This window comes from Pleurodeles waltl, chromosome 6 (assembly GCF_031143425.1).
Source record: "Pleurodeles waltl isolate 20211129_DDA chromosome 6, aPleWal1.hap1.20221129, whole genome shotgun sequence".
In the NCBI taxonomy this organism is placed as follows: domain Eukaryota; kingdom Metazoa; phylum Chordata; class Amphibia; order Caudata; family Salamandridae; genus Pleurodeles; species Pleurodeles waltl.
In genome coordinates, this window is record NC_090445.1 from 683,491,213 (window position 1) to 683,509,922 (window position 18,710).

The window sequence follows — 18,710 nt, forward strand, 5'->3', positions numbered from 1 at the left end:
TTTCAGACTTACGGCTAGCTTGGCTGCCACATTCTGAATCTTCTGTGTTGTCTCGGTTTCCTTGGTGAGACAAACCTAAAACGTAAATACAATTAAAGATTCTCAGAGATGACTGCAGTGAAGCAGAGAAAAGCAAAGGTAAGCTGTGAGGATCACTGTCAAGTACCAGGGCAAAAAGGAGGAAGAGAACACAAAGTCCAGATAAAACATCAGGCATATGTGAGAGAAAAAATCAAAGTGGAGAATGATAAAGAGAAGAGACCTCACTAAAGAATAGACAACGCGATTTTCACCAAGTGCCATCACAAAGTAGAACGAGAGTGGGTAGTACATGATGTATATGTTAATCTGGAAAGATACAGTAGTTATCTTTTCACACACCACATGCATGAGGAGCATGGAGAGATAGAGCAGACTGAGAGTTGTTCTCTAAAAAAAAGATGATTCACTCTCTTGACTCTAATTATAAAGAGCACTATGACTCACTCTTAGTTTATTAAGAGGCAAAGGATGCATTGAAATTGGCCTTCCGTCGATATTCACAGATATTCAGTAGCATTCTGATCTTTGGCACATCCTAGTTGGATACCTCATGGTATGGTGTTTACAAACCCCCATTTGTCTGGGTATCTTTGCACTTGCAGGACTTCTTCATTTTTAAGTCTCACCTGCAACAGCGCTTGCAAGACTATTATGTAGAACAGGGGGCTTGCAGCCAACCGATTGCTTAACATTTGTTGGCTTCTTTGCCACTCTTCTTTGGTGCCCCAATTGGCCAGTGCATGCCAAGCGTCACTTAATTTGCTTTTTGTGGAGCATGGACCAAGCACAGGTTGATTCAACTTAATTAGTGCCTCTCCGTTGCTCGTACTGTTATTCAAGTACTATTTCTTCTTCCCTCCTCCCACTCCCTCTTGTTTTCTCATCCTTTTGTTGTCCGTGTTGCACCCCCACACACACCCTCCCTCTCTGATGAATTTGTCCTCCCACCAGCAATAAAAAAATAAAATAAAGCGCTATGACGTGAGCAACACATAGGGCCTGATTACAACTTTGGAGGAGGTGTTAATCCGTCCCAAAAGTGACGGTAAAGTGACGGATATACCACCAGCCGTATTACGAGTCCATTATATCCTATGGAACTCGTAATACGGCTGGTGGTATATCCGTCACATTTGGGACGGATTAACACCTCCTCCAAAGTTGTAATCAGGCCCATAGTGTTTTTATAAAACGGTCCTCATTGATTTACTGGACACAGAACGTACTCAATTCAAATTGACAAGGTAAAAGGGCCCCGTTCAACTATAATTGCCAAAGTTCAGTACAGTCTCAAACATATAGGCCAGTAAACAAATATGCAAATTGGATATCCAGTTACAGTAGCATCATGGAGCATATATAACAATAGACATTAGTGCCATTTAAAACCTCCAAACATCCTCCAACCAGAGATAAAAACAAGGAAATTAAACTATATGCATGTGCAGTGTAATCAAAGTGGTAGCGCACCTGTCTAGGTGTGCATGGGTATGTCAGGAGATTTCAACAGTCTGCTTGGGTGTATCCTGCCCTGAGGCCCCCCAGGAACTGTTGAGCCTCAGATCTGGAAAAGATGCAGTGCCCTTATGCGTGTGGGGCAGCAGAAGAAGGGGAGGCCAACAGACAGAAACCACACCATGGGTCCCCAGACATAATCAAAACCTTTTCAGGAGTACATTAAAATATCTGTCATGTGTCCCTTGGTGAGGCCCTGTCACAATCGGGCATGCCACTGTAACATTGAGTGGGCTGAAGGTTTCTTCCAGACAGCTGCTAATGCCATCTTAGCCACCCTTCAAAGCAAGTCACACAATGGATCAATCGCCCACGGTTTGACGTTTAAGGGATGAGTCTTGCAGCCCCAGAAATATCAATTCAGGCATGTGGGGAAGGTGATATCCCAGAATCTCCCTCATCTGCACTAAAATCTCAGACAAATAAGGTGGTATGGTAAGACAGTTTCACCAGACATGGCTGAAATCGACCAAAATACCACAACCTCTCCAACATTTATCTGAAGTCTCGGGTTATATTTTATGTAATTTAGCAGGGTTTGAGTAACAATCATAAAGAACCTTATAATGGCCTTTCCTGAGACCCATTTAGATATTAAATCAGGGAAAGCCTCTCCAGAGCCGCCGCCAGACAGTAGTCTTACCCAGGATCTGATCCCATAGGGCCCTGGGTCAAGGAACAATGGACGTCGTCGTCGTGGTGAGGAGAGAAAGGAGATGCAGCATCAAGATCCACCTCCCCCTCCCCCCACAGTGCACAAAGTACTCTATGGGAAGTATATTCCCCCCCCAACATAGATCAAAGGGGCACAATGTTAATGCTGGCATAAAAGCCTTATTGTAGAGAATGGGGGTATAAGGGTATAAAGAGAAGGAAAGGTCGTCATACTGTGGGAGCAAGTGACCTCATCCCAGGCCTACAAAGTAGTTCTATTCGGAGTGTTTAAATGAACATTGACTGGCCGATCTGATTTAGGCTTCCACAGAAGATCCCAAATGGTTCAACTGGCGATCACCCTATTCATATGTAGTAAATGCCTATGTGATTCCTTTAAAGACCATTCCATCACTACTCGTAGTTGTGCCTCCTTATAGTAAAGGGGAAAATTTGGAAGAGCCAACCGCCGCCTCCTTAGGGGGTACCAATACTTTCTGTGGTAGCCAGGCTCTACGACTCTGCCATATAAAAGCAGTAAGCATAGATCTAAGCGTGGCTAAAAAGGTCCAATCAACGTCAGTGTGTAGACCTTGAAAAAGATATAGATTTCTTGGTAATACTGTCATCTTTATCGTGTTTATATGCCCATTCTACGTCTAGTAGAGTGGGCCCCATTTCTTGAGGTCCTGCCATAATTGTTGGAGAAGTGGTGGATAATTAGCCTGGTAGAGATCAGCCACTTTAGGAGTGATCTTGATGCTAAGATATGTGAGTTTCTTCTTTGCTAGTTGGAAGGGAGAGGAGGAAGCTAGCTCCTCCATCTCACCTGCCAGAACTGTCAAATTAAGCAGAAATGATTTGTTGAGATTGACTTAAAGCTGGCTGTGGTCTTGAAGGCCCGAAGGTCCTCCAAAGGGACATCAAAGACGTTTGAGGAGAAGTGAAGGTTAAGAGGACATCGTCTACAAACAGGGATATCTTATGATGTATTAATCCAAAGGGGAGACACTGGATTGGGGGGAGGCCTGTATTCTGGCTGCTAGGGGTTCAGTACTCAGGGCAAACAAGAGAGGAGAAAGAGGACACCCCTGCCTTATACCCCTTCCAGTGAGAAAAAAGCAGAAGCGGTCACATTAATCAAGACTCTAGCCTGGGGGTTAGCGTAATTGGCTTTGATCATTGAAAGAAATCTGTCTCCAAAACCAAAGCAACAGAGCACGTGAAAGAGAAAAGTCCAGACTGCCCTGTCAAAAGCCTTCTCGACATATAGTGGTAGAAGTACTGTAGGTATCTGTTTCTTGCCTGCTTTCTCCACCAGGTGTTCCACCCATCTTAGAATATCATGGGTTTGTCGCCCTGCAATAAAGCCGGATTGATCGGGATGAATCAATTCGGACATAACCTTCTCCAGCCAATTAAGTAAAATATGTGGTATACAGTTTCGCTTCCACGTTGTGCAGATAAATCGACCGGTAGAACAAACACTTGTGTGGGTCTTTCCCCTGTTTTTAGAATAACAGATATGAGAGCATCCCCCATGGATGAGGTCACTACATGCGTATCGGCAAAATAGTTGAAGAGGCAGACCAGGCATGTACCTAGTCTGAACTGAACGTCCTATAGAACTGGGCAGTGAACCCTTCGGGCCCTGGGTATTTGTGCAATTTGAGAGAATCAATGGCTTTCTGGACTTCCTCATCACTAATGGGGTCCCCCAAAAGACTACATTGGTCGGGGAGATCCTGGGTAAGTTCCCCTCTGCCGCCAAATATGCCAGTTATGCAGGGATGTCATATAAAGTTTTATAAAAGGTACGGAAGGCCTGAGCCTTTCCCTCTCCCTATACAGTACTTTTCCTACTTGGGCCAGAGTTGGCGGGCCAGCTGAGTACCAACCTTATTTCGCCTTTCATATGTGGTCTGTTTAAGACAAAGTAGGGTAAGTTTCACCCTGTTAATATACATTGTGGTAATCTTTCCCCCTCAATGCTGCCACCCTCCGTTGAAGAATAAGAGCGGGATTTTCCTTATGGGCCTTTTCGACCTAGAGGATCGTGATGGAGGAAATGGTGGCAGCAGGGACTGTATGTTGCAGGGTTTCAAAAATACAAATATGATCAAGCCTGGAGTAGGACTGATGGCAGTGTGAAAAAATGTGTTACCTTTTGTAAGTGAATTAAGCATGCACCAGTCATCAAGGAGGCCAAGCTTTTGCATTTCACACTATATAGACTGTTTAAAAGTTCCCTCATGTGTTCTGTGTGGGTAGGTACTGACCAAGCTAGGGTCCCCTATAAGGTAGACGTCTACCATCACCAGGATTTCCCCCTCCGCAAACCCCCCACCCCCCCCCCACTGGGAGAGGAAGGATAGGCAGAAGTCAGCCTGGCCTGAGTTTGGGGCATAAATTGTGGCTATGGTGCACTTGTGGAGTCTGAGGAGGCTCTTAACCATAAGGGTCCTCCCTGCTTTGTCAGCTTTAATATCCATAATTTGAAATCTCAGGGAAGCGTGAAATAGTAGGGCTACCCTATTATGTTTGGTACTTGCAGATGATTTATAAATAATTGGGCATGACTTGAGCTTCAACCTATAGTCCCCACAGCTTTAAAGTTGGGTTTCCTGTAGAGCAATTACATCAAAGTGACAGTTTAGTACACATTTACAAACTTTGCACCTCTTAGCAGGAGAATTAAGGCCCTTAATGTTCCAGGAGCTAATGTTTAAAGCCATGAGATCTGTAGGTATGAAATGTTTGCTCTAAGTCGGGCTCACCGGGAAGTGTGTGTTCAGGCCTCAAAAATTCTACTCACAATGGCGAGGCATATTTTATCGGGTCGAGCTATTTTTAGGACCTACTCGACCCTTCTGGCGAGTTGACAAAGCACGAGACTTCTCTTCAACCAGTCAGAAAGTGAAGGAGGCCTTTAAATCTTATTCTTGTCACATTTGGTCTGTGTTCAGAGACAGAGGTCAAAAGTCAGTTTGTCTTACAATGACTGCAGAGTTTCAAGATGTTGTCAGTTTGTTTCCTAAAACACACATTTAAATAGCTAAGTCAACTGTACAAACATTTCAAAATATATTTCAGTAGTTGTGAAAGCCCATTGTTTGTACTTCTGTGTGATATAAAAAATATTTGAAGAGGATGAAAACAAATCAGAAAACTTGACTTGGCGATGTGCAAGAATAAATGTTTTCTGAAACCCGATTTTCACATATTTGTTAATACTTTATGTAGTTTCATCAGTAAAGTTGCAGGTTAGTCGGAAGGTTTTTGGACATTTCATGGAAATGTTCTCTCTGTAAATGACAGTGTGTGACCACATCATGCTTTAGTAATATATTTATTAAAAATTAGTGTTTAAACATAAACCTAGATACAGTCCTGCCCTGGTATCAATGCTAGTAGTAAACTAAGAGGCAAGTAATGGATCATGTGTCCCCTGTATGTGGGCTCGATTATTTTTATACATGGAGCAAATGTTTAGTCCATTTAATCAAACAAAGAAGTTTTTTTGTACAGCAGAAATACTGAGCTCACATATTTGAAGGTACACTCATGTGAGAATGAAGAAAAAGGCGACTGTGTAAGGTAAAATATTTGCAGAGGGTCACACAATTGAGACCCATTTACAGGTCATGTACATTTCAGTTATGGTCGAGTAGATTATTCAACTTACTCGACATGTAGGTCTAGTAACATTTTGATGATTTTTCAAGGCTTGGTGTGAATAGTATACAGCTATCTCATCCTCTCCAGCTCCCCGCCCCCCATTCTCCGACCATCCTGTCCCACCCATCTTCATGTGATCTTGGACATGCAAATAAAAAAAAGCAATATATAACAAAAAAGCAAAACTGATGATAACATCCTGGGAGACAAGGCCATCGTAGGAAACACAACTTATCTTGAACCGCATATAAACTGGGATCGTTGGTCCATGTCCACTAATTCACCCTGCGAGGTCATTCGGTTCATCAAAAATAGCAATGACGACTGACCAATCAAGGGTTTTCAGAGTTTGCATGTCGACTTGCCCCCCTCCACTCAGGCCCGTGCCACACTCCAGATTCCTATCCTGCTGATGTTGGAAAGCACACTAAAAGCCTATGCAGGACAGATCTGAGCCATCAGATACCAAGCTTGTAAGAGTTCTTGTTAAAACTCCAGATCAGAGGACCAGAGGACCCCTTTAAAGACAAGTCATTTGGCGGCACGTCTCCCTCTGAGCTAGGTCTGCCAGCAATAGCAAGACTTGGGATACGCATGAATCCTGGGAGAGTCCCCCCTGAATTGCTTGCTTCTCTCTGGCACGTCGTCACATCCAGGCCAAGTAAATTTGCAGCTCCCTCTAGGTCACTGAAATGATGTTGTTTGTTCTGGTACTCAAAACCTATTCCAAAAGGGTATGTCCAGTGGTACTTGACATGCTCTTTGCGTAGCTGGTCTGTGACTGGCTTGAGGTGTAGATATCCCGCCAGGGTGACCGGAACAATAGAAACAAGGAGCACATAGCACCTTCATAACAAATCCTGCCTATGGGCCTCCCGGAGAATCAGCTCCTTAGTTTTAAAGGAATGCAATTTGGTGAGGATGACCCTAAAACGTTTCTCCTTCCCAGCCGTCTGCGGACCAACCCTGTGGACCCTTTCCAGCCACATGTCAGCGTGATTGTCTCCCAGGAGACTAGATAACATGCCTACATCTAACACCTCCAGATCCAGGCCTTCCGATCCCTCTTCCAGACCTCAAATGCGGTGGATGTCCCATCTGGAACAATTTTCCAGATCTTTGCATTTAAGAAGGGCCGCTTGCAGCGGTGTGTTCATCTCGGCCAACTCAGACTCTAATGGGTCCAATCTCTGAGTAAGCTTGTGAGGTCTTGTTTCAAGATGCAGGTACCCAGAAAGTCTATGTCAGTTTGTAGTGAGGAGTTTTTGGAATCAATATCTGCCCTCAGGGACTCCAGGAAAGTTGGTAGATCTGCTCTTAGTTCATCCCTGACCCGTTTCTTAAAGTCTCTAGGAGAAGCCAAAAGGTCCACTTTTGTCAATGCGATTTTTCCTCCAGTGTCCGAAACAGCAAGCAGAGTACTTGCTGATACCTGTGAAAGGTAGTTAGAAACCCTGTTGGTTTGCAGTTTCTTTGGCAGCATATAGACTGCGTCGAGTTCAAGGCCCCAGAGCTGCACATGGGCATTAAACAATCACCCAGGGAGTAAATCGATCAAAGGTTGCACCAGAATGAAGAGGGAAAATAAACAAAGGCCCGATCATGGGTTTCAAGGCTTGCTGATTGGGAAAGAACAGTCTGTTCCAGTTTCAACCATATCTAGGTAGCAATCTCCCAGTCTAGACCTGCTCCTGAGACCAAAACGTATGGGGTAGTAAGACCCTTAGTACAGAGGGTGTAGGTGTCTAATTGAGTGCCCGGGGCATATGGACAGACAAAGGCCCAAGACTCAAGGGCGCACAGGCCCCTGCATCCACAAACTCAGGGCCTTTCTACGGTCTGCAGGGTCACCAAACAGCATTGCTGAGGTCTGTGGGGCATCGCAGGCCGGAGGCAATGGAAGGGGGCAGCACAAGACTGTCCAGACAATGCATGGAGAGTGCTCCAATGTCAAGGTAAGGAGTGTTGTGCACACAAGCAACCAGGAAGGAGTTCGAAATGTGCGGCACAGCAGGGAGGTCACGGGCAACATGCAGGAGTGAGGATCAATGCTACACACTGGTGTCAGACAGCTCACCATGTTTTGACATCAGGGAGAGAGCCGCTGACGGTAAGATCCTCTATGGCGGCCCCCCAGTCGCCTGGCAACCACACCGGAGTGCCCGGGTCCCCAATGAAATGAAAAATTTGCTAGCTTACGCGCCAAGAATTTTCAATGCTATTAAGGACACGGAGGTGAGGATTATGCTTCTCTTTCTTTACTACTCTTAACACAGCAGCCAATCATTTTTTATTTTTACAAATCACGTTAACAAGTATCATTAAAGTGCATAACCCATCATGCTCTCGTTCCTATCCACCAAACCCCTGAGTGCTAACCCTACAAAAGTCCATAACGCTCCCATAACTTCCAATTTCTTTGCAGATTTGAGTTCTTAAACTGTTTAAAAAACTAATAATAAACATGAAATATCCGATGTTGAACTGAATAACTCCAGCGGGCCAACAATAATCTTGATGGACAGTTGGATTACAATCTTCATGTTCATATGAAACTGGATATCCGTCCTCATTCCGTCTCTTGATCGCTAACTAAAACAAAAACAGGTTGTTATTAAATCCGACTCTCGGTAACTTTAAAAATAGGAGGGCAAACTATTATCAATTAACAAACAGTTATACTTAAAACATCTCTACATTTTTCCAATAATATCCTAATCGCGATTATTGTTTGTTATCCTTTGGGATCACCAAAACCAGGGTGGGATAATCCTTGCCTCCATGTCCTTAATAGAATTGAAAATTCTTGGTGCGTAAGCTAGCACATTTTTCATTCTTTGTCAGGACCGGAGGCTCGAATTTTGCTAGTTTAAAGCTGGTTAATTGCCACTGATGCAACATCCACAACCGGTTTATAACAGAATTGTTTAAAAATTGAATCAGAAGACCAATCAGCTGTTTTCATTATATCCTGGAGAGAGGTACCTAAAGCCACAGATTTTGAAGCCATCTCCCCCGAACGGAATGTGCTCCAAACACTCCAATATCAACACCAGCCTCTTTCATAACATCTCTAAGCCACCTAGCTATAGTGGCTGCTGACACTGGTTTAAAAGGTTTTTGTAAAGCAATCAATAACTGTCCATTCGGATCATTCGTAACTGATTGAGTACTGGATTCATAAGCCTTTAAACATTTAACTACATATAATTGCTCATTAAGAGGAAAAGCGGGATACACATTAGTTTTGGTAAAAATGTTTGTTCTTGTGATGGAAAAGGAAACTCCTTCTGGAGTAAATACCCTACCTGCAAGTTCCAACGGTCTTATGTCCGCCATTCTTCTGCAAGACACTAAACAAAGCAACATAGGCAATTTTGCGTAAAGCTGTTTTCTACTCAACAGGTTGTTTTGGGACCATTTATCGAAGAGGTTTAATGCCAAATTGACATCCCACAAAAAGGAATACTTTGGATGTGGGGTGTTCGAAACTCAGATACCTTTCAGTATTTTACAAATCGCTAGATGCATACCGACAGAAGCGATACCTATCTGTACATGACCAGCTGCAATGGCGTAACAAAAGTTATTTACTGACATGTAAGATAGTCCTACTGATGCCTTGGGGGACAGAAAATTCACAATATCTGTAATGTCTGCTTCCACGGGATCCACATGTTGTTCCAGGCATCAACCCACCTAGCATCTACAGGCTGATGTGTATCTTTTCTTGGTAAAGGGGGCCCATGCGTGCTTGATTAATTCTGCAGCTGCCTCTGAAATACCTGGCAAGCACCACTGTTGCCTGATAGCCCCCAGGCCATCAGGAAGAGCTGTTCTGATAGCACTGGTGCGTCAAGTTCACCGAGAGGTCCCCTGATTATGTCTCAACTCCATTGAAGAAGCAGAGGGCAATCGCAAGTCAATGCTAACAGAATCGGAACCCAGGGTTGTGCTTTCCAAACCGGTGTAACTAGGATCACTTCCTCTTTCTGACACCTCACCTGAGTTGCCACTCTCGGTATCATGGGAAATGGGAGAAAGATGTAATTCAGGCCCTCTGATCAGTCCTTCAGAAAGGCATCTGTCGCCATTGCCCCGGGATCCGGTCTCCAGCTCAAGAACTTCTCCAGCTGGTAGTTCAGTCAAGAGGCAAACAGATCGATGTGGCTAGGCCCCCACGTTTCCTGGATAAGAGCGAACAAACGAGGATGGGGTTTCCAATCACCGGGATCCCTCATATACCTGGAATTCCAGTCCCCAATTATGTTAGATTGTCCCAGAATATATTCCACCATGATCGTGATCTTGCGATCCAGGCAAAGAAGCCAAAAGTCCTTTGCCATCTCCGCTAGGAGTCTGGACCTGGTCCCCCCAGTTTGTTGATGTATCAAACTACTGAGATGTTGTACATCCTCAGCAGGATGCAACACGATACCTTCTTTGGAGACATCGCTTGGATAGCAAAAGAGCCTGCTAGCAGTTCCAGACAATTGACGTGCATGGCCAATTCTTGAAGGGACCACCTGCCTTCTGTTGACACATCTCCACAGTGCGCGACCCAGCTCCATCGGCTGGCGTCCGATTCTATGATTACATTGGGTTGACTCCCAAAAATAGCCTTGCCATTTCACGCATCGACGTGCTTCAGCCACCATTGCAGTTCTGCTTGCACTTCTGTTGATAGAGGAACCTGTTCGGTGTAAGCTAAGCCCTTCCGTATATGTTGAATCTTCAGTCTCTGTAAGGCTCGGTAGTGAAGCGGTCGGGAAACACTGCTTGGATGGATGACGCGGGAAGACCTACCAATCTTTCCATCAGCACAAGAACTCCATCAGTCTGGAGAGAGCCAGTCTCAGTTCTTTCTTGATATCTCGAAGTTTGGATTTGGGGAGAAGGAGCATCTCTTTGTGGGAGTCTACTAAGAATCCCAGAAACTCTATGGATTTCTTCTTGTTGCTCCTAGATCCTGTAGAAAATTGATTGTCATCTGGAGGTTTTCGACCACCATCTCTCTCAATTGCGCCATGATCAATATGTTGTCCAAGTAGACGATCATGCAAATCCCTTTCTCCCCCAGTTATGCTGCCACTAGCTTCATTACCTTGGTGAAGCACCAGGAGGCTGAGGACAAGGTACTCGAACCATTGATTCCTCCATTGGAACTGTAAGAATCGTAAAGGAGGAGAGAAAATGGAAATAGTCAGATAAGCATCTTTTAAGTACAGTCGGACCTTCCAATCACCTTCTTGAAGAAGGTCCCGCAAAAGATGGATTCCCTCCATCTTGAAGTGCCTGTAAACAATCCAGAAATTGAAATTGCGCAAGTTCAAAACAAGTCTGTAGCCTCCTCCTTTATTTTGCACTAGGAAGATTTTCCTGCAGAAACCATGAGGGTGAGGATCGCAACGTGCCACTGCCCGTTTTCGCAGCAACTGTTCTACTTATGCATTTATAAAAGGTGCCTCTTGTTGGGAAAAATTCAGAGGTCTTGGGGGTTCCTGTTGGGAGAGGGTCTGGTAAAATTCTATCTGAAACCCCGGGACTGTCTGAAGGACCCACGCATCGTTTGTAGATGACTTCCAATTGTGTATAAACCATTTGAACCTGCCTCCCAAAGGTACTCTGGATAGGTCTTAGAGTCTTACCTGAAGAGGTGCCTGCGTAATAGTATCCCCTCAAGCCCCTGTTGGATCTTGACTTGTTGTAGCTGGCTCGAGAGGGGAAGAAGGTTCCATCTCTAGTGGAGTCTTGAACTCCTCCTTTTTGGCGTCCATACACTCCTTTTTGGGTGCCTTGCCAAGATTGACTGCCTGGTGAGCGGTCGTAACCTCGCCTGGCCCTGTCAAGAAGGTTCGGCTGGAAAACTTTCGTAAGGGAAGTTTGGGCCTTATCCAAGGCTGTGAAGGTGCTGACACACATCCACATGTCCTTAACAAACTTTCCACCGAATAGCCGACCGTCTGCCAAGGGAAACCGCTTCCGCTGGTGCTAATTCAGTTAGTTTCGAGTCTATTCTCATGAGGATAGACTTTTCCCATTCGGTCCAGACCATACAACTGGCATTGCCAAGGAGACAAATTGCACTCTGGGACCATCCCGCCGAGATGTCTGGATCCATATGTTCACCTTTTTCCTTGGCGTTCAGAGTCATCTCTAAAGGTTTTGCGAGGGGATACACAGCATCCAACAACTTGCTTTGGCATGCCCTCCATGCTCTGTCAATGCCTTTTTTAGGGTCTGTGGCATACTTTTTTAGAAATGTAGTTATAGACGGGTCTACTTCTGGCGTGAGCGCAAACTTGGCTGGCAGGTCCGGTATGGGACATTCCTCCCTGAGACGATTGCGTACATCTTTATCAAAGGGTTTATGCGAGGTATGATGCAGATATTCAGCCACTGCTCACTCAGGGGCTCAGTCTGAGGATCTAGGGTGGACAATGTTCTCCAGGTCAAAATTTAAAAGGTATAAAAGGAGATGGGACACGGGCTGATGAGGATTGCTTTTTGTTTCTATGGCGGAGGGATTGCACCTCTTCAGAACTCTGTGATTCTGGAGTCTCTGAATCAGAGTCCAACATTGAGGGGGAATGGCTGCACTTGGTCTTGGGTGCGCAATGCCTGTGGTCTTCAGCGGACTTTGGATCCAGGGACAATAGAACCTCCTCATGCGGCCAAAGTTTTGCTTTATCTTTATGTTTACAAGGTTCCTCAGAAGGCTCCCCTGTCGAATTCGAGCGAATGCTGCGGCATTGCCCTTTGACGTACAACTGCAGTTGGGCCGTAATGGGATGCAGTGCTGCCACTTTATTGCCTTTATTTATGGAATGTTGGACTGAGGAGTCCAAGGCCTGAAATGTATTGTCTGCATTGTGCCCCTGTTCATCCTGATTTAACTCCTCATAGTATTCTGCCCCTTCAAAATATTCCCTCTCTGCCAAATTGTTGTAATGGCGAAGGTCCAAGTCGCACTTGGAATCAAGGGGCGAGCTGCCTCAAGGTGCAAAGCAATCAGGTGGGAAGTGGTAGAGACTGCTCAATTAGTTAAGCTCCTCAGGCAAGCCTGTTATATTATTGTTACAGCCCACACCTACTCTGGAGTTGTGGACGTCAACTTGAGCCTTGTAAAATGAGTAGAGCATGCAGCCCGCTCAAGAAAGGTAATATGTGGCACAACTGCTCAAAATTCTCCAAATATATGAGGGAGGCTGTCCTCATTGTTGCAGCCTCTGCCGAAGGCGTCCGATTTGCGCTGGCTGTCAAACTGAATTGGATGCGCGCATAGCGCAATCCTAAAAAGTAGCCCAATCGGGCTACGCGTGCCATCTGAGGCTCATAATTGGGCCCGATGAGGGAAGGCACCGATGCGGCTGATAAGCCGTTGCAACGTGATCGTCGCTTGAGGCGGGCGAACAAAATTGAAGTCGGAAGGAGCAACGAGGCCCAACGCGTCAGTTCAGAGGAGCTGTAGGGTGCAATGGTGAGTCCTGCGTCAAGGATGCATTGTGCTGCAGGACTGTGATGTGAAGTCCTGCATCTCTAATAAGTGGTTCGGAGAAGCTGTGGGACTACGATGCCAGGTCCTTCTTGAAGGATGCATTGCTCAGCGACAGTGCCAAGGTGCTGTGGGGCCCTGCATCTGGGATGCATTGTGCAGCGTGGTTCCGATGTGAAGCTGCAAGGAGATGCGTCACACTGCGTCGGGGCTGCTCAAGTTCACGCTGGGCTTACACCTTCAGTCCCACTTTTAGGAGTTCAGGACTCAAGTGGAACCACTCGGGGGCAGCACTGACAGCAGACAGAGTACAGTTGCAGGGTTCATGCTGTTTGGAGCCTTTTCCGACCCTAAACATCTAATCAGGAAGCAGGCCAACTAGCCCTTTGGAGTCACTTTGGTGGCCCTGTGTTCAAGATACAGGTCCCGTTATTCTTACTCATACAGCAGAATACCAGTCCTTCTTGCAGCAGTGCAGCACAGCAATCCTTCCACAAGGCTAGTGGTGTACTGAAGATTTGGGTCTGAGGGTCCAGTATTTATACTTGGTGCCAACTTTGAAGTAGGGGAACTTTCTAGAGGGTCCCATCCCCCCCCCCTCCCCCCCCCCCCACAGATGGCTGGAATTTCCTTCCTTATGACCAGCTTGTCAGGGAAAGAAAATACTTGTGTGAACCCTTTCTGAGGGTGCTGAGGCAGAACCTTTATGATATTTAAGTGTGGTAGATGAGAGCTCCTTCACTCTATCAAGTTGGAGCAGGCCCATCCTGCCAACACCTTATCCCCCTTTGTCTTACTGTATGGGAGTAATACACAGGGACCAGCTGCCAGCTACAGCTCGTCATGTGACCCTGGATACAGACACTAAATGGGTGGGACAAGGAGATGCCAGCTTATCTGAACCACTGATAGTGACTTGAGGCTGCATCGCCATCCATAATTTTTTGCCCACCATGCCACCTCAATTTAGACCCAGCCATATGTAGATTTGTATTGACCCTGCTCCTAATGGGAAGAGCCCTGCCTGACTGCCAGGCCAGGTCCTCCCTGAAGCGGAACACAAGCATCCTAAGACTGGTTTTGCCCTCATTTGGGCTCTTCAGCCAGGCATAGCTTGGCTCCGGTGTCACAGTGAGCCCAGGGCTCACATCAGGGCATACTCAGCGCACTTAGGGCACCAAATGCAAAAACAACAAGTTGATGGATGGAATGCTTGAATTGATGTCAGCCACTGGCAATCACTCTGGCTGCCTCCCGATCCATCGTTTTTCACCCACCATGCCATCTCAGTTTGGACCCAGCCATATGCAGATCCGTGCTGACCCTGCTCCTCATGGGAACAGTCCAGCCTAAACTGGCAGGCCATGAATTGTGCTGAGATTAATTCATGCATTCCATCCACCACCTTGTTGTTTTTGTATTTGGTACCCTCAACCACTCAAGATCCAAAAGATCAGGGTATGGCGACCCTGCTCCCTTATACCGTTTTTTTCAAAACAATTTAGTGTATGTGAACTGAGTCCCCATGTCTTGAAATGGCAGCCACAGCATTTAACTTAATGTTGTAGCCAGCTAATTAGCGCTTGAGCTTCTGCAGGAGTTTGCGGAAGCCTTTTGCTCCTGTGGAAACTAGACGGCTAATGTGGGGAAAAAAGCCCTCTCAGCCAATCAGATCTCTCTGTTATTTGAAGTTGCGTGATCGTGGGATTCGAGCAAGCCTCTAGTAAGCACAACCATCTATATATACAAACCTTAATTTCTCAAAAACTGCTGAACAGATTTACACCTAATCACAAAATGTATGCTCTCTGGACCTAGCCTACTGCCAAATTCGGCGGAATTCCATTTAGCAATTTTTTTCTGGTATCGCTGTTCAATTTTCCACTAGAAAATTGCATGGGAAAATTGTGTTTTGGAATCTTAATATTTTCTTGACCGGTGCTTGGTGGAGCACCCTTAAACTTTCCAAGAAGGAATGAACTTTTTTCTTTTTTGGAAAGTTTTGTGAAGATTCGGCCTACGGCTCCAAAGTTATTAGTAAACCATAATCCTCTCCTCCGATGGTAACCAGGTCCTAACTATAATGTGTGTATATATATATAGCTAGCTAGATAGATAGATAGATAGATAGATAGATAGATAGATAGATAGATAGATAGATAGATATTTTAGTAATAAGGATGGGGAAATAATTTCAATTGAGTGAAGATAATTTATTTTGTCTTCACGCAATAGGTTGCATGATTATGAATCCTGATACACTATTGAGAAGAACAAAAAATGAAAACCTACATCTGAACGGTCCCCTGGACACAAATGACATCGGGAAAAAGGATTGCCTCAGTACAGGTGAATTTGTATTACTCTGACTCAAAATAAATTGCAAAGTCATTTTGAAAGTTATAGCTTTGGTAATTATGAAAGTAACTTTGTTCTGACTGTGATACCTTTTTTTGGTCCCAACATAAAACATACAAAGATGGTTTTGCACACAAGTCCCTTGAAAGTATGTTGACACAGAGATTCCTTTTATGTACCTAACCAAATTTCTGATGAAAGTGCCAGATTGCTTCAGAAAGTCAATATTTGCATTTGTTATAATGCCTAAATAAATAATATATTAAGATGAACCACACAGTCACATCTGAGGGTTTAAATATTCGTTCTATTAAACCATCATTTTCTGTAAGAAAGCAGAAAGGCTGGGTAATTTTTCTCGGCAAACAGTACACCTGTAGATCTGCACTTTAAATAGTTATAGCCTTTTCTTGACCAATGTTCTATGCACAAGGCAGAAGAATGAGTGAGGTAGTAGAAAATGTGAGGATATTTGGAGTATGGGGTTTGGTAGCTGGTGTCAGCATAGCAGGTAAGCTAAGTTAGTGAATGGTGGGGGTATCTTTGAGAAGATCTGTACTACTAACTCTGTATCTTTAGGCTAGTCACCCAGTAAAGGAGTTGATATCAGAGATATCCTGAATCATTTATTTAAAAGCCTCCACATCAGCATTTTACAGACTTTTGACTTAAATTGTTACATTTACAACATGTTATTTTTTTAAGCATAACTTTAACTTGTTTGATTTTCTTTTCTCAATACTGGTGTTTCTTTGAGTAAAGAAGAACAGCAAACATCAATTTACATTGATGATTTTGGGGAGGAGATTGGAGAAAACAGCACTGACTCCCACTCAGGTGAGTTACAAATGATCCTAGGTATTTGAGTGCTGTTCTTTCAGCGTCGGAAAACATTTTTCATTGAGCTCCTTGTTGTCTTGTCACTGTTCTTTTCTACTTAGTTTTTCCATTTCTTATATGTTTCTAGTGGTAGCATGTCTTGGTTTTATACAATGTGGGATCTTTCTTCAGCTCGGAGTCATTACAAGTCTGTTCTTGTACTGTTACAGTCTTGGCCTTTGACTTGATTTAGTCCATTCTTATTTATTTCTTTGTAATACAAATTTGTATAAAACAGCCTCACTGTTTCATATCTTGTACTGATGTATATGTGCATTTGTAAAGAGAACATTGTATTATGTTTTGATAAAGTCATGGATTTTACAGAGTGACTGGATGTTCCTTCTGGTATTGTCTTCACTTTGAAATATAAATAAATGTTAGGGGCGATGGAGTGAAATTTCTCCATTGCTGTAAGACATTTTGACAGACGTGCAAATGACCACATTCACCACTAGTCCACATCAGTTCATTGTAAGACAGTCTGAAAACATATGTTACCTGGGACTACGCATACAAATGTATTTAGTTTTTTTCCTCAATGAAAGTCTTTAACACTGAATATGTATCTTTGAGATAATACTGTACTAATAGTCATATTATTATTATTATATAACAGGACATGATATTATTTCTTTCTACATTAAAGAGGAGGGAGAGACCTATTACATTGACACTCATGACCATAAGCAAAAGGAAAGTACCTACAATTCCACAGGTGAGTAAACCATGCTGAGATGCCTGACGTAACATTTGTATCTCAAGGCATCCCCTTATAAAGTGCCGGATATTAATCTTGGTTATTGTATCTAATTTCTTGGAGGGCCTTAACAAAGTTGTGGAGATCATCACAGTAAATATCAGTTCCTGCAAGCAGATTCACTGCTCTTAGAGACAAATACCAGATGGTGGTGAGCCCCAGGGGAACAATATGGGTCTTCAGGTCTATGGGGGTCCTCTCACTGGATGCATAAACTAGAGCAGTGGTCCAGAGGGAGTTTTAATGCTTCAACTATTCAAGAAATTGAAGCAGCTGTTTTCACAGTAAGGTCGTAAGATTGCACTAATGAAAGGTTCGCACACCGTATTTCAGTGCATAAAATCTGTGTCTCATTAGTGGTTTAATCAATGGCTGCAGTCTTTCCAGAGTGCAGTTGTGTCACTGTTAGTGAGGATAGGATATTGTGGTTAATAATTCTGTCCTGGTCCTACCACATCACTTTCTGTAAACACTATCCTTAATGTTCTGAATAAAAGACTAGCCATGAAAGTGTACTAACCTGTTTAATCTACTATGTGGCCTTTTGTCTTGATTCCTGTTGTTATTCTACAGACCTAAAAACAGAGGCAAGTATTATGCTTACTTTTCCTGCTTTCATTTCAATAGCAGCTGCAGTCAAGAACAATAACCAATCCCATATGGATAGCAGAACAAGCTACCAATGGGCAACAAAGAGATACAAAGGACCAATCAGGACGCTATACACCTAAAGATATACCAGGCTTGACTGCAAGCAGCCCTCTTTTCTTCTGCAGGAAAGTCATTAAGATGATTTAAACATTGGAAAAATGCAAGCAATGATACAGACAGCTAAAATTAGAGCAAACAAATCTTGAAACCAGTCCAGAGAAAACGCAGACACAGTCTTGATGGAATGAAGATGGTGACAACCCATAGGTAACACTGGCTGAGAGAACGTCTGATTTGTGATGTAAGATGAACGCAGGGATTTATCCAGAGGTAGTCGCTGGAGTGTTGTTAGAGACTACATGGAGGGATATAAAAACAAGGTTAGTATAAATGAGGTGGGAGAATACTCGCCTCCGTGTCTTTAATAAAATTAAGACTTTCCATCATAATTATTTGGAAAATCTACATTTTATGACAAGACCGGAGGCTCCTATTATGCTTGTTTAAAACATATCAATTACCACAGATGATGCAGTATTAATAGGTTTACAGTAAAAAGTACGAAATGTAACATCATTTGACCAATCTGCTGATCTCAGAATGTCTTCCTAACCGGAACCCGCCCAGAAGGATTTGAACGCCATAGCACCCCGAGCAGGATGAGCTCCAAAACTGCAA

At 44.0% G+C, this 18,710-nt stretch overlaps 1 protein-coding gene across 6 annotated transcripts in view; it reads left to right on the forward strand.

Annotated features, from left to right (window-relative positions):
- LOC138300153 (zinc finger protein 282-like) overlaps positions 1-18,710 on the forward strand; it is a 90,984-nt gene that overhangs the window by 35,192 nt on the left and 37,082 nt on the right. For all 6 annotated transcript variants that reach the window (XM_069239109.1, XM_069239104.1, XM_069239103.1 and 3 more), the window contains 3 exons: positions 15,620-15,733; positions 16,505-16,579; positions 17,241-17,339. In XM_069239109.1, the coding sequence (XP_069095210.1) occupies positions 15,620-15,733; positions 16,505-16,579; positions 17,241-17,339 (288 nt within the window). The remainder of the gene's footprint in view (positions 1-15,619; positions 15,734-16,504; positions 16,580-17,240; positions 17,340-18,710) is intronic.